This window comes from Schistocerca nitens, chromosome 1 (genome assembly GCF_023898315.1).
Source record: "Schistocerca nitens isolate TAMUIC-IGC-003100 chromosome 1, iqSchNite1.1, whole genome shotgun sequence".
NCBI classification, from domain to species: domain Eukaryota; kingdom Metazoa; phylum Arthropoda; class Insecta; order Orthoptera; family Acrididae; genus Schistocerca; species Schistocerca nitens.
Window position 1 is genome coordinate 1,216,378,663 of NC_064614.1, and position 25,890 is coordinate 1,216,404,552.

The 25,890-nt window shown below is 42.4% G+C and overlaps 1 protein-coding gene across 1 annotated transcript in view; it reads left to right on the plus strand.

Moving 5' to 3' along the window:
- Window positions 1-320: 320 nt before the first annotated feature.
- LOC126201311 (DNA polymerase beta-like) overlaps window positions 321-25,890 on the plus strand; it is a 61,700-nt gene continuing 36,130 nt past the window's right edge. Inside the window, exons 1-3 of the mRNA XM_049936775.1 lie at window positions 321-483; window positions 17,325-17,524; window positions 17,665-17,825. Coding sequence (XP_049792732.1) covers window positions 417-483; window positions 17,325-17,524; window positions 17,665-17,825 — 428 coding nt within the window. The 5' untranslated portion in view covers window positions 321-416. The remainder of the gene's footprint in view (window positions 484-17,324; window positions 17,525-17,664; window positions 17,826-25,890) is intronic.

A 25,890-nucleotide genomic window follows, 5' to 3' on the forward strand; every position in this document is an offset into this window, starting at 1 on the left:
ATCGTCCAGCCAGGAAGCGCGCGAAAAGAGGGTAACTTATACGAAGCTAAACTTTTTCTATAACTTTTTTCTTGAACAAAATCCAAACGATTATTCTGAGTTTAAACGCCTTACAAGCGTTCATAATACTATCTGTGCATTGTGAGGACAAATGTCAAAAATCAATAACATGCCAATAATCATAAGAAAGTTCTAGTTTTGGAAACACGACCTTTTACCCACAAACGATTCTTATCCGCCTTTGGTGATATCGATACCAAGCAATTGTCATATGTTTGTTTGAAATATCGATTCATTACTTATGTCGATTTCTATGTTATTGTTTGGTATTTTGAAAAGTTCAAAGTGAATTGCATGAGACGGATTCTTATTACGTTGAATTAAATATTGTATTGTTTCTACTCTGCAGTTAAAATATGAGTAAAAGAAAGGCCCAGTCTAGTGAAAACAACCCTAATCATGATATTTGCGAATTATTACTGGGTGAGCTCAATGATGGAATTGTCACCGATTTGTTGTGTCTGTATTTAACAATTTGTGCCGTAAAGAAATCAGCATTGGGGAACACACAAGCAAAAAGCTGCCCCATTCTGTGTAGTTTACTTAGTTCTAGCATGTAACGTAGCGCTGCATTTCGATTCCTTATAGGGCTTATATTTTATCTGCCACTACGCCTCCCTATCGCGCCCATCCTATACTACTACGTTATATGTTCTTATTTTCAGAAAATATACATTTCTTCAACGGCGAGGTTTACCTCCATAGTCTGCAATGTAGTTGAAGATAAATTTCGGTGTTCTTTCAACATTATGTCTTTATTAGTCAAACCAATTTCCAAATGTTGGGTTATCCGAGATTGTACTGAAACAAGGAAGCAGCAGCAGAAATATTATTTATACTCGAAAACATCTAGTACAGTACACAAAATAAAACAAAATGGCTGACTTATATCAGTCTGAAGAACTAATGTGTTTCTAATTGTAGTATAAACTAATAGACAGTACCTTTTTCTCATTTCAGTCTAAAATCAATAGATGTATTTTTTAATTCTCAATTCCTTCAAATAATTCATTGGAAAATAATGTTCTTTGTTCAAAAGAAGTGATTAGTAAGAAAATGGGGTGTTACAATAGATTTTCCTTCTTGCCCAGGTTTCAGAATGGAATTGTGTAATGTGGTGGTCAGATAGTCAACAAACTCGTGTCTAGCAAAGGGCAAGAAGTTGGGAATTCTTTTCAGTTAAAAACGTATCTCATTAACTGCTCTACAAGTTATGTGAATGTCTAGATTCAAGGATTGAATAATTGCTATTAGACACATGGCAAGTAGCAGTGTTTGTTATAAACCTGTATCGCAAGTTAGACTATTCTGTAGATATGACTAAGTATTTGTAGTTGTAAAAAAATTTTCCCTTGAAAAATTTCATTATAATCAAGTAAATATTAACCTACTAACAACAGATAAACAGCAGCTCTATTGTAAAATGGAATAGATGGCAAGGTATTTCAAAAGAATAACTATTATTGATTTATTTGATGAAATTTAGATAGCATAAGTGTAAATGAAACCCAGCAGAATAGTAATAGTTTAATGTTAAAACAGTATATTCATTAAGTTTCTTTGCTGCCTTTGTCTTCTGTTACTGTATATCTTGACTCGTTCCATATCCCTGAAGGTAGAGCTTGATGGAGTCTGCAGAACTCTGTTAACGAATTAATGGGGGTTATTTTTTGTGATCTGACGTACTTGTTTAACATATATAATGCCTTGATATTCACTTCTATGTCACTTATTGTCTCTGGCAATTGCTAGTCAAAAATGCCAAATTGCACTGTGGTTTTGGAGTCCATGTTAGACTGTAGGTCCTCCTATAACTGATTTAGTAGGTCAGTTCAAAACGTTGAAGAAAGGGAAGGACATATGGCTTGCGATGGGACCATACCAAGTAGGCCTGCAGCACTATAGTTTTCAGACCAAAATTGCTTTATAATTTCAGAAAAGAGGGTGTATAATTGTGATTTGAAATTGACTAAAATGTTCAGGACTTCATAATTCCACATTGATGATCTGTATCATCATTCCGATTGCTCATTTCTTCTATGTTTATTTCTGGAAAATGGCATATGCCTTAATGCATCTTTTTTTTTAACTCAGTTTATAAAAACATTGGGCTAAGTATTTGGCAGTCCATAATCACTCTTCTAACAGAACCTTATTTACTGAACTTTTGCTTACTATTTTGACAAGGTTTCATTATTTTGTATAAACATCTCACAATACTCTAGGAAATTTGTTCAAGATGCTTGTTCAGTGTCACATCCTCTTAATTATAACATTATACTGTATCTAGGTTTTGTTATTTTAAGATGCAAGCTTAGCCATACATTATTGTTTGTCATTTTTAAGAATAAAATTTCTAAACCACATTTTAGCTTTTATTGTGTGAGACAGTTTTGCTGTAAATCAGTTGCATTATGTCTATTAAGAAAAAAAAAATGTTGTACCTTCTCAGAACACACGATTTCTGATGTTGAGAAATGATATGATAAATCAAGAACAATAACCTGCACATCTTTGAGGTACTCCATCACTAACTTTCCTGCACGTTGAAAAGTGTTCTCTATTTTGTGAAAAGAAGCTTAGATTTTATTAGGTTATTGAGAACTGCCATGTGAAGAATGTGATGCATATTAAGTGTACATGTGGTAGAGGGTTTCAGCATGTTTACAGTTTTTTACTTTTATGTAGGCCTACTGTGTGTCAGTTGATTTACAAAAATCTCAGTGAGTATATAGCTACATTCTGTTTATTTGCAAGAGTGACTTGTATCTATAATCATATCAAACTTAATGTTGGTCATGAAAGGCACAATGAAAATACACTTACGCATTAGCGTTTGGCCACATCCTTAGTCAGTAAGAAACTTTTCTGATGAAGACTGTGGGCGAAAGCTAATTTTAGCTCTGAACAGGAACATGTAGAAGAACTGACAGACGTGCCCGGTAGAACTGTTTGTATTGGGAGGGGCTCTCCATAGGATACAGTCACTGTAAAGGAACTCATAAAAAAACAGTGACTGCTGTATAGCAGGTGTAAAATGAAGCAGAAGGCTATAGATAGAGATGTTGAATTAAACTAGTTTGACTGTCAAGAGTGCAATCCATAAAACCTTCAGTGACTACCATACCAGAATAGTGTCAAAAGATCTTTCACAAAATCCAAAGAAACTCTGGTTGTATGCAGTGGCTGTTACTGGTACCAAAGTTGGTGTCCAGTCAGTCGTGGAGAAAATAGGAACTGAAATTGAGAGTAGGAAAGCAAAATGAGAAGTACTTAATTCCACTTTCAAATGTTAGCATGATTATTACCTCAGTTTAATTCTCGCACCACTGAAAGGATTAGTGAAATAGATATTAGTGTCAGTGACATTGAAACAGCTGAAAGCCTTAAAATTGAACAAAACTCCAGGGCCTGATGGAATCCCTATCAGATTCTGTACTGAAATGTGCCTGAGTTGGTCCCACTTTTAAGGATAATCTACTGTAGATCCCTGGAACAAAAAACTGTACCTGTTAGTTGGAAGAAAGCACAGGCCACACCAGTCTACAAGTAGGATAACAGTAGTGATCCACAACACTACCGTGCCGTACCCTTAAAATGCGTTTATTGTTGAATCTTAGAACATATTCTGAGTTCAAAAGTAATAATCTACCTTGAACAGAATGACCTCCATGCCAACCAGCCAGGATTCTGAAAACATAGATAATGTGAAATCCAACTCTCACTTTTCTCATGTGGCATACTGAAAACCACAGATCAAGGCAGTCAGGTAGATGCAGTATTTCTCGAATTCAAAAAACATTTGATTCAGTACCACACCTGTGGTTATAATCAAAAGTAAAATTGTGTGGAGTATCAACTGAAATTTGTGGCAGGATTAAGGCTGCTTGGTAGGGAGGACACAGCAAGTTATCCTGAATTGAGAGTCTTCAATAGACATAGGATTTAGATTTTCTTGACCTTGCGGATGATATTAATAATAACTTCTGACTTTTTGCAGACAATACAATTATGTGTAATGAAGTAGTGTCTGAAACAAGCTGTGCAAATATTCGGTTAGATCTTGACAAGATTTCAAAGTGGTGCAAATGTTGGCAACTAGCTTTAAATGAGGGCAGCACAAATTATCACAGGTTTGTTCATTCCAAGCGAGAGCATCATGAAGATGCTGAAATAACTGAACTGGCATGTGCATGAAGATAGACACAAACTATCTTTCTAGAGCCAACTTTAAGTGGGGAATTTAGGAATATATTACAGCCTTCTATGTATTTCTCCCTTAGGGATCAAGAAGATGTGATTAGACTACTTACAGCATGCACAAAGGCTTTTAAGCAATAATTTTTTCCATGACCCATATGTGACTGGAACAGAAGAAAGCTCTAATAACTGGTACAATGGGAGGTGCCCTCTGCTGTGCAGAGTGTTGATGTAGATATTAACTGAAAACTGCCCTATGGCATAGAAACAGTCATGAATTAGAAGTCATAATTTTATAATTGTTCATAGTAGTCATTTAGAAACTTTAATTTCAATTTAAGTTCATATACTTTTAAGTCTTCCTAATTTGCCACTCAAGTGGTGGTTGGGTGAGGAAGTTCAGTTGTCCAACTCATGTTCCCACCATGTGATAGTCATTGAAAAGCATATCCCTCAACTTGTGTCATGAAACGGATTCCATTGTCACAGTGACATTTCAGCTGTGGCTACTGCCCAGCCATCTTAACGAAGCGATGACCCCAACTACACTTCATTTACACAGCTTACTCATGTAGGCCTACATTCACCCATGTCCTGATATTTTGGCACTGTATTACTGAGTTTCCATGACTGACAGGCAGTCACTGAAGCATATGTACTATTTACTCAAAGGTTTTCAGTTTATATCAACTGAGGGTTAACCTAGAGAAATTGTTGTAGAAATACTTTCTTCGTGTAACCCTTCGGCTATCACTTTCATTGCTTCCATTTCAATGTTCTGAAATTGTGACCTATTGTTAGTGACAAACATGAAAAGGAATAAATGTTTCGTTCATAGTTGTTAATGTGCTTAAGTAGTAGTTACTGGAGGCCAGGGGATATACATCACACATTGTCTGCATTACACCTTTTCATGTTCACAGTAAGTGCCCCAAGTGTTTGTAAAGCACCAAGAATCCACACATTCTCTTCTGATCACTCCAATTAATTATTTTCATAGTTAACTTGTTTCAATTAAAATTGCTTATTCTAAAGCGGCACCTTGAATAGCATTCATACATCCCTTTTTTATACCAGTGCAACATTTATGTATGTATTTTAAATACCGGTATGTCTTGCGTATTCACTGTACAACATAACATAGAGTTAACTACTACTTTAATTATGTTGATCTAAGATTGTGCTTTACAGATTTGACTTAGTTTCAGTGTTGTTCATAGGATTTTGATAACTTTGTATGAGGTGATACAAATTGTAACAGCATGTAAGACAGGTGAAAACTGTGTGCTAGACCAAGACATGAATGATACAATACCTTTTTGAGCTGTGCTGTTCCAGTTGTACCGTTTGACCATTCATCTAAGGGCAGCTCACATGTTAGTATGTCTTTACTTCTGTTGTAAACTTTAGAGACTTCCTCTCCATAATTATGTAGCACTAGCAGCTTTGACAAAAGAATGTGGTGATCTAATGGATTTTTGTAACCCATAGCTTGTGATGATGTTATTCTCTCTGTCAGATTTGCAGTGTAGTAACAACACTAAGGCTGTGCTAAAGTCAATCTCTGGTATATTCTTTAACATTAAGGTTCAGTGGTTTTACTGGATAGCCTCTGAAGGGTTCTGACATGGCACTGCTTGTAGTGGTTTACTCAAATAAATTAGGCATCCGGGTTAAAGTTCACATCTAGTACATAATAGTCACTTGTCGCAAATGATCATCACAGTGTATTCTCTGTTGAATTGCTTAACTTGTGGTACTATCACTCCTGGAAGAAAATATATTGTGGAGACTTGGCTTAGCCACAGCCTGGGGGGTTTGTTTCCAGGCTGAATTTTTCACTCTGCATGGAGTATGTGCTGGTATGAGCCTTAATATCAGATAAGGTACTGGCAGAAGTGAAGCCGTGAGGGTGTGTCGTAAGTCATGCTTGGGTAACTCAGTCAGTGAAGCACTTAGCTGTGAAGGACAAATGTCCCCGGTTTGAGTCCTGCTCTTTTCACAGTTTTAATCTGCCAGGAAGTCTTATATCAGTGCAAAATCTGGTGTAGAGTAAAGAATTCACCCAGGAAACAGTCCTGCAGGCTGTGTTTAAGTCATGTTTATGACGTGTCCTTCTTCCAGAATTGCTAGTAAGTCAGGAAGGTGGGGGATGAGGTCCTGACAGAAGTGAAGCTGTAATACCAAGTTGTGAGTCCTGTTTCGGTAGCTCAGTCAGTACAGCACTTGCCTACAAAAGGCAAAGGTTCGAATCCAGTCTGGCGCACAGTTTTAATCTGCCAGGTAGTTTCATATCAGCACACATTACTGAAAAATGAAAATTCATTCTGAAGAAAGTAAGGAGGTAAACTGATTTGCATTCACAATATAAAATATAATGAAGTCACAAGGCCTGGGTGCCATGGCTGTATGTGGAGGCTTTAGTTTTCTACATATAATATTTACGTCTTCTGCTTCATTTATCAACAGAATTTGTGAACTGCTTTGGTGTGGTCTTCAGTTACTTGTAACTTTTGTTTTGGCACCAGTGGGCCCTGTAACTGACGAGAATGACAGTATCAACCAACTAAACTAATCCAATTGTGACTCATATTCTTTGATAATTCTATATTTAGAATTTTTAGTTGAGATGTAGATGTAGATTGTTGCCGGGTCTGCCTGATTATCCATGTGGTAATTTTGTTAACATTTGTTCTTCATAACTTGTATATATGTATGTATGCCTTTATTAATGCATTAACTTACTCAGCACCACTTCCAAACAATGATCAAAGGATAAATACGTAGATTTCATTCAGTAGACGGAGCCCCCTGCGGGTTCGGGGGTTAGAATAGGCCCGCGGTATTCCTGCCTGTCGTAAGAGGCGACTAAAAGGAGTCTCACACGTTTCGGCCTTAATGTGATGGTCCCCAAAAGGGTTTGACCTCCATTTTTCCAAATTCCACAGAAGTACGAGCCTTTTGGGGAAGGACACCTTACGTGGTGCACCATCAGTCCTCTGTGCCCTAAGGCCTTGGCACTCTTGATCGTGTTGGCGTCGTCACTGCACCCTCCATCCATCATTTTGAGCATTCACACTTGATGGATTGTGTTCGTCACGCCCTTAGTGCGTCACCATCTGCACCCACGATCACTATGGACTACCCATGGCACCAAAAATCCAGCACGGTAGCCAGCCCGTTGTGGTGGGGTCGTCATGTACCCTCTAGGTTGTAGCCCCCTGACAACACAGGGATCGTACTGCCGATGCCTGAGCTGACACCTCCCCACGTAAGCCAAGGAGTCGATGCTCGTCTCTCTGGGGCATCAGGACTCCCGGCAACGGCCATCCTGCCAGGTGGCCTTTGCTGTGGCTGGGTGGCGCCCGTGGGGAGAGCCCCTGGTCGGAGTGGGTGGCATCGGGGCGGATGCCCCGCAATGAAGCGGGTGAAGTCTCAATCCGGTGGTCGCACGACCGCCAACGTCTCTAAGCGCGGTAAGACTGAATTTAATGCTGTGACATACAACCCCAAATCGTTCCCTTCCCTAGCCACGCCATGGGAGGAACGTAGGGCTGCGGACAGACAGGAGCCGTATTCACCGCGATACCTTGTGTGCAGCAGAACCGATGGGAATTCGTTTTTGGGGACTAAGCCTCTCTTCTTTGTTCACCATCTTGAAGATAAGTTTGGGGAAGTGGCATCTGTTTCCAAAATGAGGAGCGGGGCTATTTTGATACAAGCAGTTTCATCTGCACAGTCACGAGCGTTACTCGCCTGTGAGAAGCTCGGTGACATCCCCGTTCATGTCACTCCCCATAAGTCCTTAAATTTGGTCCAGGGGATTATTTTTCATAAAGATCTCCTGCTACAGTCTGATGACGAGCTACGGGAGAACCTGGCACGACGAGGTGTGCACTTTGTCCGTCGTGTCTTTAGGGGGCCCAAGGATAATAGGGTCGCTACCGGTGCCTTCATCCTGGCCTTTGAGGGTGACTGCTTGCCTGAGAAGGTCAAGGTCATGATCTACCGGTGCGATGTCAAGCCCTATGTCCCACCCCCTATGCGATGCTTCCAGTGCTGGAAGTTCGGACATATGTCCTCCAGATGCACTGCCAGCCCCACGTGCCGTGATTGTGGACGACCTTCACATCCTAATGCTCCATGTGCTCCGCCTCCCACCTGCGTTAACTGTGGGGAGCATCATTCTCCCTGCTCGCCAGACTGTGCAGTCTACCAAAGAGAGCGGAAGATACAAGAAATTAAGACCCTGGACCGTTTAACTTACCAAGAGGCAAGGAAGAAGCTAGACCGGCTCAACCCCACATCTATGTTGAGGAGTTATGCTGCTGCAACTCTGCCGCCACCAGTTCCTGCAAAGACTCCCTTCTCAGTTGGCCCACAGAACAGTACAGTTACGCCTGCCCCACCGCTGGTAGGGGCCACACTCTCTTGCACTGCTCCCAAAACACCTGGTTTGGGGGCAGTGGGCCCCGAACAACTGGGGACATCCATCCCCACCTCTCAGCCGGAGAGGCACCAGCCTCCTCTGGCTGCTCAGCCGGGGAGGAAAGAGCCTCTTCCGGCTCCTCAGCTGGAGAGGCAACCGCCTCCTCCGGCTGCTCAGCCGGGGAGGCAACAGCCTCCTCCGGCCTCACTCGTTCGGAAGGGATCCCTTGGGGGAGTCCCTTCCAAGGACTTCCCCAGTGTCTCTCAAGACACTAGCCAGTGGCTGAAGAAGCCACCAGCTGCTGGTCGAAGGGCTTCACGCTCTTCCTCTGTTCCTGATACTGCGTCAGGGAAGCCCTCCCAGCATGCCAACCCTCCTCCCAAAGACAAGAGAGAGAAGAGGAAGCTCTCTAAGAAGCCTAAGGACCCAGTGGTTCCCGCGCCAACGCTTCCTGTCAGCTCAGCCTCTGAGGATGAGGTCGAGCTCTTTGCGTCCCCAGATGACCTCGATCTCGCCGTCTCCGAAACGATGGCAGTTGCGGCGTCAGTCACTCAGTCGGTGGCAGCATGTGACTCTGTGAAGTAATTTGCTTTTTCTGTACCTTCATGCCCTTCCAGGACACGCTTTGTACGATTCTCCAGTGGAATTGTGGCGGTTATTTTAGCCATCTCCCTGAGCTACGACAGCTTCTCAGCATGACACCTGCTTTCTGCATTGCCCTCCAGGAAACCTGGTTCCCGGCAATGCGGACCCCTGTCCTTCGTGGATACAGGGGTTATTACTGCAACCGTAGCACCTACAATTGTGTGTCAGGTGGTGCCTGCGTGTATGTCCTTACCTCTGTATATAGTGCTCCTGTGCCCCTTCAAACATCATTGGAAGCTGTGGCTGTACGTGTAAGGACTACCCAGGACATAACCGTCTGCAGTGTCTATCTCCCTCCAGGTGGTACAGTCTCCCTGACCGACTTGGCTGCACTTGTCGCCCAACTCCCCACGCCTTTTCTTCTCCTGGGGGATTTTAACGCCCACAATCCCCTGTGGGGTGGAACGAAGGTTACTGGCCGAGGCAGAGAGGTCGAGAATCTCATCTCCCAACTCGACCTCTGCCTCTTAAACACTGGCGCTGCCACACATTTCAGTGTGGCGCATGGCACGTTCTCGGCCATCGATCTGTCGTTGTGCAGCCCAGGGCTTGTACCATCGGTCCACTGGAGAGTCCATGACGACTTGTGTGGTAGTGACCATTTTCCGATCTTCCTTTCACTACCACAGTGTCGCTCCCTTGCACGCTCGCCTAGATGGGCATTTAGCAAGGCAAACTGGGACACGTTCTCCTCTGCTGCCACTGTTGAATCTCTCCCCCATGGTACCATCGATGTGGCGGTTGAGACACTGACTGCAGCGATTGTTTCCGCTGCGGAACGTACCATTCCTCGTTCGTTAGGGTGCCCCCGGCGAAAGTCAGTGCCTTGGTGGTCTCCAGAGGTCGCTGACGCCATTAAAGAACGTCGACGGGCTCTTCAGCGACATAAGCGGCACCCGTCTTTGGAGAACCTCATTGTCTTCAAACGTCTCCGTGCACTGGCACGGCGGCTCATCAAGAGGCGGAAACAGGAGTGCTGGGAGAGGTACGTTTCCACCATTGGTTCCCGTACTTCACCCTCCCAGGTGTGGATGAAGATTCGGCGCCTCTTTGGATTGCAGCACTCTACAGGTGTCGCAGGGCTTATCATCAACGGGGCGGTATCCACCGATGCCGATGCAATCGCCGAGCATTTCGCTCAGCACTATGTTCGGGCCTCTGCGTCGGGGAATTACCCGCCCGCGTTTCGCGCGCTCAAACGCCGCGAGGAAGGCAAACGGCTTTCCTTTGCTTCTCGCCACCCTGAGGCGTATAACGCCCCATTTAGTTTGTGGGAACTCCAGAGCGCCCTGGCACAGTGCCCTGATACAGCCTCTGGGCCGGATGGCATCCACAATCAGATGCTCAAACACCTTTCCCCGGACTGTCAGCAGTGTGTTCTTGCCCTCTTCAACCGCATGTGGGGCGATGGTGTCTTTCCGTCGCAGTGGCGGGAGAGTACCGTCATTCCGGTGCTGAAGCCTGGTAAGGACCCGCTTCATGTAGATAGCTATCGGCCCATCAGCTTGACAAATACTCTGTGCAAGCTATTGGAACGTATGGTGAGTCGTCGGCTGTGTTGGCTGCTCGAGTCTCGGGGTCTTCTGGCTCCATGCCAGAGCGGCTTCCGTCAGGGCCGTTCTGCCGCCGATACTTTGGTCTTTCTTGAGTCTGCAATCCGCACTGCTTTTTCCAGGCGCCAACACCTCGTCTCCGTCTTTTTCGATCTCTCCCGAGCATATGACACGACGTGGCGGCACCATATTCTCGCCACATTGCACGGGTGGGGTCTCCGAGGCTCTCTCCCCATTTTTATTCAGAATTTTTTATCTGTTCGGACATTCCGCGTTTTAATTGGCACATCCCATAGTTCGCTTCACATCCAGGAGAACGGAGTTCCACAGGGCTCTGTATTGAGCGTGCCCCTTTTCCTTGTGGCCATTAATGGCCTTGCAGCAGCAGTAGGGTCGTCTGTCTCACCCACGTTATATGCTGACGATTTCTGCATCTTTTTCAGCTCCTCCACCATTGGTGTTGCAGAACGTCGGTTGCAGGGAGCCATACGCAAGGCGCAGGCGTGGGCCCTAGCCCATGGGTTTCGGTTTTCCCCTGCGAAGACTTGTGTTATGCACTTTTGTCGGCGTCGAACTGTCCATCCCCACCCTGAGCTCTATCTTCAGGATGCCATGCTCAGGGTTGTTGACACTTACCGTTTTCTGGGATTGCTGTTCGATGCCCGGCTTACTTGGCTTCCACATATTCGTCAGCTCAAGCGTCAGTGCTGGCAGCATCTGAATGCCCTCCGCTGCCTCAGCAACACCACTTGGGGTGCAGATCGTAACACGCTGCTGCAGCTCTACAAAGCCCTTGTGCTGTCCCGGCTTGATTATGGGAGTGTGGCGTATGGCTCAGCGTCGCCCTCAGCGTTGCAACTGCTGGACCCCGTTCACCACTGTGGGGTTCGACAGGCGACAGGAGCATTCCGCACCAGTCCTGTTAATAGCCTACTTGCTGAGGCGGGGATTCCTCCGCTCCACATTCGGCGTCAACAACTCTTAGCCAACTATGCTGCCCACGTCCGTTGTTCTCCCCGTCACCCTAACTACCGTCTCCTTTTCGCCGATGCGGCAGTCCATATTCCACGCCGGCGGCCGCGATCAGGCCACGCAATTGGGATCCGTGTTCGGTCACTCCTTAGTGAACTCGAGTCTTTGCCTCTTCCATCTGCTTTTCAGGTCCGCCCACATACACCACCTTGGTGTCTTCGTCGGCCGCAGCTTCGGCTGGAACTTTCCCGATGGCCAAAAGATTCGGTTCCTCCTGCAGTCTTGCGCCGCCAATTCCTTGCTCTCCTTGGCGCATTCCATGACTCGGAGGTTCTCTATACCGATGGCTCGATGGTTGATGGCCGTGTGGGGTACGCTTATGCTCATGCGGACTATGTAGACCAGCGCTCCTTGCCGGCAGGCTGCAGTGTTTACACCGCAGAGCTAACAGCCATTTTTCGTGCCCTTGAGCATCTTCGTACCAGCACTGGCGAGTCTTTTGTCATTTGCAGTGACTCACTCAGTAGTCTCCAGGCTCTTGACCAGTGCTACCCACGCCATCCCATTGTTGTTGCCATCCAGGAGTCCGTTCATGGTCTTGAACAGCGTGGACGTTCAGTGGTGTTCCTATGGACCCCGGGACACGTTGGGATAGCGGGAAACGAACACGCCGACAAGTTAGCTAAAGAAGCCACCCGCAAACTGCCGTTGGAGATCGGCCTCCCGGCAACTGATCTCCGCTCGGTGTTATGCCGTCGGGTCCTTGGGATGTGGGCAGACGAATGGCGCACTCTGTCTGCCCCCAACAAGTTGCGGCAGGTCAAGGAGACAACGACTGTGTGGGGTTCCTCAATGCGGGCCTCTCGCAGGGATTCTGTTGTTCTGTGTAGGCTCCGCATTGGCCACTCTTGGCTGACGCATGGTCATCTGCTGCGTCGAGAGGACCCCCCTCATTGTCGCTGTGGTGCGAATATGACGGTGGCCCATATATTATTGGACTGTCCTCTTTTAACCGCCCTCAGGCGAACTTTTAACCTCTTGGGTGATTTATCGTGTCTTTTAGCTGACGATGTGTCTATGGCAGATCGTGTTTTAGGTTTTCTTCGAGCAAGTGGGTTTTATCGGTCCCTCTAATTTTATTGCATCACCCTCTTTTGTGCTGTATCTTTTACTTTGTTGTGTGTTGTAATTCGACTCCACCCTAATCTTTTAGGCTGGAGGTTTTAACGTGTTGCAGAGTGGCTGGCTCATCCTATTATTTTCGTGATCAGTCAGCAACAGTCCTCTGCTGTGCAGTTTTAATCCCTTCTGCCTTTCTTCTCTGTGTTGTTTTTGTTGCTGTGCTCCGTTTTCCATGTTTCTTTAATCTTGACCTTGGCGATTTTCTTCCCCTGGCATTTTTATCTTGTTTCGAATGACTAATGGATGGTTTCCCAGTGCTCTGTGTGTTTATGAAACAAGGGACCGATGACCTCTGCAGTTTGGTCCCTTTAATCCTCAAACCAACCATTCAGTAGACGGAGTTGCTTCCCTTGAACACTTTGTGCCAAATTTAACACATACTGGGTTGTAGATTGAATTTTAATGCCTAGTTTCTGTGGTGTGGTGCTCTTCTGCCTGGAGCACAGATTGAACGCAGATCGACTCAAAGCTTCAGCTAACTGGTAGTTCCATTCCATATCCAATACCAATAACCATGGACCTTACCGTTGGTGGGGAGGCTTGCGTGCCTCCGCGATACAGATGGCCGTACCGTAGGTGCAACCACAATGGAGGGGTATCTGTTGAGAGTCCAGAAAAACGTGTGGTTCCTGAAGAGGGGCACCAGTCCTTTCAGTAGTTGCAGGGGCAACAGTCTGGATGATTGACTGATCTGGCCTTGTAACACTAACCAAAACGGCCTTGCTGTGCTGGTACTGCGAACGGCTGAAAGCAAGGGGAAACTACAGCCGTAATTTTTCCCGAGGGCATGCAGCTTTACTGTATAGTTAAATGATGATGGCGTCCTCTTGGGTAAAATATTCTGGAGGTAAAATAGTCCCCCATTCGGATCTCTGGGCAGGGACTACTCAAGAGGTCGTTATCAGGAGAAAGAAAACTGGCGTTCTATGGATCGGAGCGTGGAATGTCAGATCCCTTAATCGGGCAGGTAGGTTAGAAAATTTAAAAAGGGAAATGGATAGGTTATGAATACACTAAGCAGATTCAGAAGGATGTATGTTGCAGTAAGTACTGGGAGATGAAGAACCTTGCACAGGATAGAGTAGCATGGAGAGCGGCATCAAACCAGTCTTAGGACTGAAGACCACAACAACAACAATAACATTATTGTATATGACAGTAAAATATAGTTTCTAGTTTGTTTACAGAATAAGTTTTTCTTGGTAATATGTAACTTTTTTATTTCTTTGCATTCAAGGGAAAGATCATACCACAGTGACCAGAAAAAACTTAATAATATGGTAATGGAAAGTTATGGTGGACTGTAGATAATTAAGGAGTAAAGCTAACAAACTCACTGAATGGTGGAGGCACTGAGTTGGTAATAGCCACATAAACAAAACTGAAAACTACTGAATAGTGGAGCCACTAAGTCAACACACACACACACACACACACACACACACACACACACACACCACATCATCATCATCATCATCATCATCATCATACACAAATATTGTTTATGTGTCTGTGAGCAAATCAACACCTATACCATTCAGTGAGTTGTTACCTTTATTGATAAATTATGTACAAAAAGTTATTAAATTGCTTAAACTGTAGTTAATCATTATTTATATACTATGGCAATGTCTTTAAAATAAAGCAGTCTTTAGCTTATAAGGAAAAAAGTGGGAGGTTCATTCGCACATTGTGTGCAGCTCTTGGCTGTTAGCTTCCCATAATCCATAACACAAGGAACAGGCTGGGATTACAAATAATTAGAGCGAAATAGACAAAAGTATAGAACAAAACAGTGTGTATGAATTGCCTGTTTCTAGTTTACATAGATTTTGAGAAAGCATTCGTCTCATATTGATCAAAATTGCTACGTAGAGCCCCTGAAAAGTAAGGTATTGGTTCATTCTGCATCACTGTACCAAAAAGTAAATATGTTCTGTGGTACACCTTCATCAGGATAGTAAGAAATTCAAAATTGTAAGAGGAATCAAACAACATGATTTCAAATCACCAAAACTCTTCTCAGTAGTCACTGTGAGAGGATTCAGATTCCTAATCTATTGAAGACGAAGACAAAATACATATAATTGGAAGATATGGAAACCCCATTTGTTTTGGCTGATGACACTGAACTATATGCTGCCATGCAGATACACTCCAAAACCAAGTGCATGAACTTAATGCAGGAAGTTTGAAAGTAAGCTTCAAAATAAAATTTAGTAAGACTAAAATAAGAATGAAGACACTGAAAAATTAATTTTATAAATCTACAAGAAACTCATAGAACCAGTTGATGGGTTTTTATACAGTTGAAGACAACTGGATTATTATCAGATGAGATAAAAAGGAGAATGAACTGTGTAGTGGTTGTCCACTGTAGTAGACAGTTGTTAATGTAGCTTCTTTGACATTTTTAGTTAGTCCTGAGGCTGCAAATGCACCCAGGGCACAACACCAGCAGGGAGTATCCACTGGAGTGGATTGCATGCATTTTGAGCCTCAGGACTAATTAACAGCACCAAAGAAGCAACATTACCAGTTGCCCACTGCAGTGGATGACTGCACCACAGGCTTAGAAAGGGCTCAGAGTGCTTATCAATATAGTACTGAATACAGCATATACTTTTTAAATAAAATGAAAAGGATTTCTCTATAGCTTCTGTTGAGTGATATGGCATTTTCTTGTCTTTCACTTGAATTTCCATAAAAAGGTGGGGAGAGGGAGGGAGAGGGTGAAAAAGTAGGATAGAGCTACAGTTAATTCAAATTTTTGTTCAGCAGGATTACAATAGGCTTATAAAAGGAGATTGGTAGCATAATCATTCATCCATCCATCCATCCCCACATCTTGTTATGTCAATCCCATCACAAGGAGAACCTCAGGGATGTGGACTGAGTCAAGTTATACATTAAGAGGGGGAAGAAACATTGTTGGCTACTTCTGTAATATATACTAACAAAAATAATGACTAGCACTAATCTACTCAAACTGATAGTTGGGGCGATTACTTCTAGATGACAAGATATATTTATGTTAGGAGAAAAACAGTTCCTTTGAAAGAATCTGCTGCTCCTCCTCATGGTCTACTCAGCTTCTGTTTTTATCCAATATTTCAGACAAAGAATTTATGTAGCTTTGCACAGAGCACTAATACAAATATGAAAGTTATTCAAAATTTACATTCTTGAGTCCAGCCATTCTGATAAATTGTATAAGGAGTGACTAATGAGGAATTCCTTTACTTTGTTTTTAAATATTTGGGAATGTGCAATTTCCTGTCTGATCTTCACTGACAATGTGTTTAGCACTTTTGCACCAGAATATAAAACTCCATTCTATATCCTGATTCATAGCCTGTTTGGAGTTGACGACTGTGCTCATATGGGTACACTGATTCTCATCAAATTACTTAAATTAATCACTGTTGGAGGTGGCTAGTGCGTGCATGGGTAATGGTCCAGGTAAACTTTTATGCTGTTGATAATTTTCCCCTTGACTTTACGGCAGAGAGAACAGGTGGGCTGGTGCCATAAAAACACTGATCACTAGTCTTTGTACCTATGTCCTCGATAAAATTCCAAGCTGTTCTGCAGTGTCTCATCAAGTGAGGGCACGCGACATTGTTGATAGTGATCCACCCATCGAATGGGGATGTTAAGCATGGTGGCCCCGTTGATGCTCTTCAAAAGGAATAGGCTATGTGCCAGCACTGGGTTTCACCCTCTCTCTCCTCCCATTATCTCCAACACAAATACGAAACGACACTTTGCACACATACACACCCATTACATTTATCTTCATTTAACAAATACACTTTCCCACACACCTCTCATACTTCATGTAGGAAAGGGCATACAGGTGTGAAGAAGGGAAAATCTTCCCAATTAGGTTGGTGAACTTACCCTTTGGGGTCTCCCAACCATTCATGCTATATGACTTTCCTTTTAGTCTGCTTGGAAATTATACCTTCTAATATTGTGAGTATGAATCGCTGAATTCGTCCTAAATTTATTCTTGTTCTTAATCACTAGTAGTATTAGTGTATGTATTGGAATGTAAGTGTAAAAAGCTCTAGGTCACTGAAGAGGCTTCTGCAAGATGTTTGTTTATTAACTTGAAGTAATATTCATACTAGATGCTTCTGTAGAATAACCACTGTTTCCACCTTAGCTGCAAGGCCCCTGAAGATTCTGCCAATAAAACAGAATGAAGTACAACCTTACTTTTTCTGCTTGATTACTTCTGAATACTTGACATTGACACATCTCTCATTTTGATTTAGAGTTGGCTGATTATGAGCGAAATGTTAGTCGCAATATCCACAAGTATAATGCATACCGTAAAGCGGCGTCAACTCTTGCGGCGCACCCTACACGTGTCAAATCTGGTGCAGAAGCTCGAAAGCTGCCGGGAGTGGGAGAAAAAATTGCCAAAAAGATAGATGAGTTCCTGGAGACAGGGAAGCTGCGGAAAGTGGAAAATGTAAGTGTTTTTGAAAGCTCCATGTTGAACGTAACTCTTTTTAGTGGACTTGCGGAAAACATAATTTTTCAATTGGAGTAAAGCACAATTGTTTCAATGGGCAAATACAAATTTCATCTTTTTCCTTAATCTTTTTTCAGATTAGAAATGATGATTCTTCAAAAGCAATAAATGAGTTAACAAGAGTTTCAGGTATAGGACCAGCAAAAGCAAAAGAACTTGTTGATTCTGGTATTAAAAGCATTGAAGATTTAAAGAAAAATAGAGAGAAACTTAATCATCACCAGCTTATTGGGTTGAGGTGAGCTTAGTAGGGTTGTTTATTAGTGCTTCTGTTGGAATAAGGCTAAATTAGTCTGGTATCATAATTGTCACTTACTCTGTTGTTGTAACTGTTAAATTTTCCTTGTACAGTTAAACTTCAGGTTTCGTCTTAATTTATGTGAGACTGACACGTAATAGAACTTCCTATTATATTGTATGGAAAACAGGGTAAAACTGTTCTCAACCCAGACATTGTTTTGAATGTTTCAGCACCTTACTGTTGGAAGTGGTATGCTCTTGTCTTCCTCCAACATTTGAACTAATTCGCTCTGTCAGCTATTGGGAACCTTACAGTTAAATGTGGATTTTGAACAGCAGTATAACTTGCCATTTTTCATGTTAACAAAACGTTGTCACTAGTAATGATAAGTGACCACAAAAAAAGGACTGACTGAGGACAGAACCTTGGAACTTTGGATTTGCAATTTGTTTACCCATGGTAACCACTGAGATGTCTCTCTGTAATTTAACAAGAGGGCCACAAGGGATAGAAATAGATTCCAGTAACATGCTGCGGAGATGACAGCACCAGGTTGTTGGTAATGATTTGTTGTAGTTCTCTTTTCTGCACCCAAGTTGATACAGAGACATTTGAGATTCCATATTTATCCAGAAAAAGTCCTCGCATTATTCCACAAGTTTATGATTCTCCAGGAACTTTCTATCTGATGTCTATGCTTTTAATGAACTGTATACCGAAATAGCTAAGTCGGTAATATAGAAAAAATTAAAGAAACTAAATTATTGCATGAAAAACATTCATTATCCAGTTTGTTTTTACCTGTAATGTGCATGGCAGTCATTAGGAAAATTATCTGGAAAAGGATGTAAAACTTGAAGAAGGGGTGACTACCTTGATATTTATTTGATATCACTCAATAGTACTTGTATCACATGTGAGAGGACTGACGTACCCTAAGTTTACTTTGTGTCATACTTGTAAAATTGTAGTTTTAGTGTGTGATAATGCAGATTGTTTCAGGGCTGTATATTATTAGTAGATTCATGATTTGCAAACTGTAAATCTGAATACTGGGTGACAAAATAGTTCTGGTGAAGAGATTGGGTTGCTACTAGTGTACAAGCATAAATCTGGCTAGTAGTGTACACAAGAGGGAGATTTGAATTTTGAGATTTTCTTCATCTACATTTTCCCATCATACTTAATACTGAATGATGTTTCAGGGGTGCAGCCAGGTTTTCTTCTGGGCACCTGCCAGATACCTTCAAGAGATCTACTGAAGACTGCCTTCGTCTACCTGTCACACACATTTTATTTGCACACAGTAAGCATTTTGCACATGTGTCATGACTGTATCAGCAAGACTGACCACACTGCCTTGATGGAAATTTACTGCCTCAGTGATCTGTCTTGCAGGTATGACGATGGTGCAAGCACGGAATGTAGACAATGTGCTAATTAATTGTGTGAATAGGTAGTCAGTGTTAGTCTTCGACAGCTCACTTGTAGTTTTCTGGCAGGTGGCCAGATGAAATATCGTGCTTGGTAGAAAATGTTGACCAGCTGCAATCTCGAAACAATGCTAAGTAGAGAGGAGATATTTGCATATGATGATACTTTTGATTAGAAGGACTGGCCGGAGTGGCCGAGCGGTTCTAGGTGCTACATTCTGAAACCGTGCGACCACTACAGTCGCAGGTTCAAATCCTGCCTCGGGCATGGATGTGTGTGATGTCCTTAGGTTAGGTAGGTTTAAGTAGTTCTAAGTTCTAGGGGACTGGTGACCTCAGAAGTTAAGTCTCATAGTGCTCAGAGCCATTTTGATTAGACGGTGATGTGCTACTCACCAGATAGAGGAGGCTTTGTGTCACAGACAGGCACAGTGGGGGGTGGGGGGGGGGAAGTGGGGGGGGGGAAACGTTAGAAAGATTTTCAGCTTTTAGACACAGTTCTTGTTCAGAATTAGAAAACACATGCATGCGTGCACGCGCGCGCACGCACGCACACACACACACACACACACACACACACACACACACACACACACACAAGCGCGTGCATGCATGCAGCCACTGTCTCTGTGCACTAATATGCATCTGCATATGGCGTGAGTAGCAATCTAGCTGGAGTGGCTTGTGGGGGTAAGGAAGGTGCAGAGTGGGAAGGGGGAGGGATAACATGGTAGGGATGGGGAAAGATGCTAGTGCTGTCTGTGAGACCCTACAGGGATGTGGTGAGGACAGGATAGGGCTGCTAGATGCAGCATCAGAAGCGAGGTGGGGGAGGCAGGGTGGTTGTGGAAGAGACAGGAGAAGAGGAAAGGACTGTAAGTACACTGGTGAGATACAAGGCATGTGTAGTACTGGAGCGGGAGTGAGGGTAGGGACAGGTGCTGGAGGACAGGGACTAGGGAAGGATGAGACAAGGGGGCTTATGGGAGTGAAGGATACATTATAGGGAAAGTTCCCAACTGCGCATCTCAGAAGAGCTGCCGTTGGTGGGGAGAATCTAGATGGCATGAGCTGTGAAGCAGCCGTTAAAGTGAAGCACACCGTACAGGTGGGCATGTTCAACAACTTTGTGATCCAGCTGTCTCTTGGCCACAGTCTGGCTGTGGCTACTCACGCAGACAGACATCTTGTTAGTTGTTATGCCCACTTAGAATGTGGCACAGTAGTTGCACCTAATTAGGTAGATCACATGGCTGCTTTCATGTGTGGCCCTGCCATTGATTGGATAGGATACACTTGTGATAGGACTGGAGTAGGTAGTAGTGGAAGGATGTTTGGGATGGATCTGGCATCTGGGTCTGTTGCAGAAGTATGATCCATGAGACAAGTGGTTTGGAGCAGGGGTGGCATAGGGACAGACAAGGGTATTGCGTAGTTTGGGTCGGTGACGGAATAAGGGAGGCCCAAGCAGCCAAGTCCAAATCTTTGTGATTACTGGAGTCAAAGGGGCACATTTTATAGGCTAGAATCAGGCTACAGATAGTACTGAAAGAAATTTGAGCAGGACAGGAGCATAATATATGTAACAGTTTCCAGAAAAATAAAATTAATTTGTTTCATCAGAACATTAAAAGGTTGAAAAACAAGAGAGATGAGTTTCTTATATGCCTACAAGATGTGGAAAATTTGAAGTGATAGATATTATGTACAGTCTGATCACCATGTACCCAAAGAGATGTAGAAGTTAAATATCAGGAACTATACATTTGCATCATTTTCATGTAGACTTAACATGGAAAACAGAGGAGTTGCAACATGTGTAAAAGTTGGACAAAAAGTCAAACATTGAAACAAGTAGGTTTTGTGTTGATAAGAAACCAGAAGCATTTGCTTGTGTGTTGTTACTGCAGAATACTTTTTGATGATTGTAACAGTCTACAAATCCCCTCTGGGAAACTTTCAATTTTAGTAGCTAATATTCCAACTCACATACAGCAAGATAGTAGGACATTGATGACATTTTTGTAGACAGTACTCGGTCTGAAACAATTGGTATGTACCCAATGTAATGGACTATCCGATCATGATGGCCGATTAATTGAAATTAAAAAAAAAACATGGTACCTTACAACCCTGGGTCAGATTCATACAAAACAGTGAGGCTTATTAATGAGAACAGGATACAGTGCTTTAAGAGTAAGTTAAAGGAGGTGGTGCGGGATGATGTATATGCCGAAGAAAGATGTGCTAATGTCAGATTCAGTTTATTCTACAGTAAAATTTGTGTCAATATTTGAAAGTTACTTTCCTAAAAAATTAGGAGACAGGACAGCCAGTCACTATACAATAACACAATAACAATTAAACTAAATGTCAATGTTGTGACGGATAATTCACAAGTGGCAAGCACTTTTAACAGTCACTTTATAAATGTAGCAGCAAAAACAGGATAAAATGGTTCAGTTATGGAAGCAAGAGAATATATTAGGTTGCTGCATAAATTTGTGGCATTTTTGTTTTGCATGTTGGTATTCTAGTTGCTATGGGTTCATTTTTTGAATGTCATTTTATATTTGTAGTTCACTGTTGCTAAATAAGTTTACACTTTGTAATTTTGTGAGTGGAGCTGTGGGTGCTAGGAAATGGAGTGTCAAGTAGAGAAATTGCAATGATTTTGACTTGTTCTTCTGTTTGAGTTTAATAGAAGGGTGACAGCAGTGGGGGTAGCCAGAAACATTATCTTCTTATTTGGGCATACACAACGATAAAATGGTTTTCTTGTTTGAAGGAGGACTAGTTTGGCATTAGTGACTCTTCACAGTCAGAAAGGCTGTTTGGCTTTGATGAATTGTTTAAATGCATTAATCCACAATGACCCATGTCAGTGTGCGTGAGAACTGCCAAATGTGATGAACTGTGATCATTTCACCATTATGCGACATTTGCATGCAATTGGGAAGGCTAAAAAAATCATGTGCATGAGTACTGCAAAGCCAAAATAAAAAACTTTGTGGATGGCCATATGTGCATTTGTACTTGCTTATCATCAGTTGTCTTATGAACAATATTGATCTTATCCAGATTATTACTGGTGACAAGAAATACACACATCAAAAAAAGGTTTGCATCACCTCGGTTCCGAGAGTTCCGGAACTTGTACAGAAATTTGGAATAGAGATCAACATAAACATCATCTCCGCCATTTTTATTGCTCATGAAATCCACACATTGCATATTGTACCACCATACAGAGAGACCTCCAGAGGTGGTGGTCCAGATTGCTGTACACACTGGTACCTCTAATACCCAGCATGCCTGTATTTGTTGTGGTATATTATCCACTAGTTCATCAAGGCACTGTTGGTCCAGATTATCTCACTCCTCGATGACGATTTGGCGTAGGTCGCTCAGACTGGTTGGTGGGTCACATCGTCCGTAAACAGCCCTTTACAATCCATCCCAGGCATGTTCGTTGGGGTTCATGTCTGGAGAACACGCTGGCCACTCTAATCAAGCGATGTCCTTATCCTGAAGAAAGTCATTCACAAGATGACCACGATGAGGGCGCAAATTGTCCCCATGAAGATGAATGCCACCCCCGAAACAGCAGGGAACCTCCACCTTGCTGCACTTGCTGGACAATGTGTCTAAGGCGTTCAACCTGTCCGGGTTGCCTCCAAACACGTCTCCAATGATTGGTTGAAGGCATATGTGACACTCATTGGTGAAGAGAATGTGATGTCAATCCTGAGCGGTCCATTCGGCATGTTGTTGGGCCCATCTGTCCCACACTGCATGGTGTCGCAGTTGCAAAGATGGACCTCGCCATGGACGTCAGGAGTGAAGTTGCATTCGTGCAGCCTATTGCGTTCAGTTTGAGTCATAACACGACATCGTGAGGCTGCACAAAAAGCATTATTCAACATGGTGGCATTGCTGTCAGGGTTCCTCCGAGCCATAATCCATAGATAGCAGTCATCCACTGCAGTAGTAACCCTTGGGTGGCCTGAGCAAGGCATGTCATTGACAGTTCCTATCTCTCTGTCTCTCCTCTATGTCTGAACAACATCATTTTGGTTCACTCCGAGACGCCTGAACACTTCTCTTGTTTAGAGCCCTTCCTGACACAAAGTAACAATGCCGACATGATTGAACTGTGGTATTGACTGTCTAGGCAAGGTTGAACTACAGACAACACGAGCCGTGTGCCTCCTTCCTGGTGGAATGACTGGAACTGATCGGCTGTCGGACCCTCTCCGTCTAATAGACGCTGCTCATGCGTGGTTGTTTACATCCTTTGGTGGGTTTAGTGACATCTCCAGTCAGTCAAAGGGACTGTGTCTGTTATACAATATCCACAGTAAATGTCTATCTTCAGGAATTCTGGGAACGAGGGTGATGCAAAACTTTTTGTGATGTGTGTAATTTTATGTTAATGTAATTTCCTTACAGGAAAGGGATGGTTGAGCTCAGAGCCAACAGCAACTCCTCGTACAAAGATCTGTGTACATTCATGCATTCCAAGAACAATGACCAAGAAGACTGTGTGAAGTAATGCTACTCCACGATAATGCCCTCCTGCTTTCTGGTAGACTGACCATAAACACTATGGAGGAGTTGGGTTGGGAAGTCATTCCACACCCACTTTATTCACTTGATCTTGCACCTTCAGATTTACACGTTTTCCACTCTTTATGGAACAACCTTTAAGGAACTTTGTTTCTGGATGAAAATGCACTCTGAACGTGGTGGCTTGACAAGTTCTTCACCTCAGAACCGTGTGATATCTACAATTGAGAAATCAACAATTTATCCCAACAGTGACATACTGTTGTAAATAGTGAGGGAGGATGTATTGATGACTGAGGTCTCTGTTATGTGTATTTGTTGTGTTTATTAAACTTATGGAAAAAACACTGTGAACTTATGCACCAACCCAATATTAAAAATGTTATTCCACTAAACTTTAAGCAACTAGATTTAGTAACTACATCCTATACTGAAATTAACAGAATTCTAAAAATTCTAAATGACCAAAGCTCATGTGGTGTTGATGGAATTTCAGGCAGAATTCTGAGAAGTATTTTCGACTTAATAAGTAATAACATTAGTGGTATATGGAATGCATCACTGGCACAGGAAATTTTTCCTAACAGTTTAAAATATGCAGTTATTAAACCATTTCGTAGGAAAGGTAACAAGACAGACTTAAACAATTATCATACAGTTCCCTTACTGAGTGCTTTTTCACAAATATTCCAATAAGTAATGTACTCAAGATTAGTCTCACACTTAAGTGGAAACAATTTACTTAGGTTTGTATTCCAGAAGAGTTGCACAACTAAGAATGCTATTTACACGTTCATTCATCAAATAGTACATGCCTTAGAAAATGAAATATTGCCAGTTGGTATTTTTTGTGATATTTGCAAGGAGTTTGATTCCAGAGATCATGTTACTCTCTTAAACTCAAGTTATGGTATTGATGGTTTTACACACAGCTGGTATGAATCATAATTAAGAAACAAGATTCAGAAGGTTGTGCTGAATAATTCAGACAATGTAAGCAGAGTAGAAAATGTTAGTGTCTGAGGAGAAATCACAAAGAGAGTCCCACACAGTTCAATTTTATGCTCACTATTAGTCCTTATATATGAAAATGACCTTCCACTTAACATTCAGTAAGCAGAATGGCATTTTTTTTTTTTACAGACAATACTAGTGTTATGGTAAGCCCCACCAGAAAGAAAGCAACAGAAGTGATTGTAAATGATATTTTGCAAATAATTATAATGTGTGTCTAAGAAAATGGACTATGCGTAACATTTGGGGGAAAAAATGCAGTGTACATATTGGGTTATGTAAAAGTAAAATCATACCAACAATTGACGTGACACATGGGCGGGAGTCAGAAATAGGATAGAATGCCCAAATTTTTGGGTGTACATGTTGATGAAAACGTGAAATTGAAGAAGCATATTACTGAGCTCCTCAAACAGTTAAGTTCAGCCACTTTTGCTCTTAGTATTATTGCTAATCTTGGAAACAAATGAATCAACCTCCTGACATATTTTGAATATTTCTAATCAATAATGCCAGAGAATAATTTTCTGGGGCAACTCATCACTTACAAAGAAGGTATTAATTGCAAAAAAGTGAGAAGTAAGAATAATATGTTGTGTTCACCAATAGACATGATGTAGTACCCCTTCAAGGAGCTAGGCATTTTAGCTGCACCATCACAACATATATGTTTGCTAATGAAATTTCTCATAAATAATCCTTCACAATTTGAGATCAACAGTGATGTCCACATCTACAACACCAGAGGCAAAAATGACCTTTATTGCCCTTTATAATAGCTGTCAGTGGTTCAGAAAGGAGTTCAGTATACACCAACAAAATTTTTTGATCATTTGCCAAATAACATAAAATGTCAGATGGTTAGCAAAGCAAATTGTAAATCTAACCTAAAATCACTTCCCTGGACAACTCCTTATATTCCATTGATGAATTTCTATGTAAAAACTGGTAGCCAGTATTTTTTTTTATAAAAAAAAAAACTGTTTTTGTAGTTTAGTGGGATGAGTAGGACTAAAACATTAAGTTTTCATTAATGTTAGCACTAA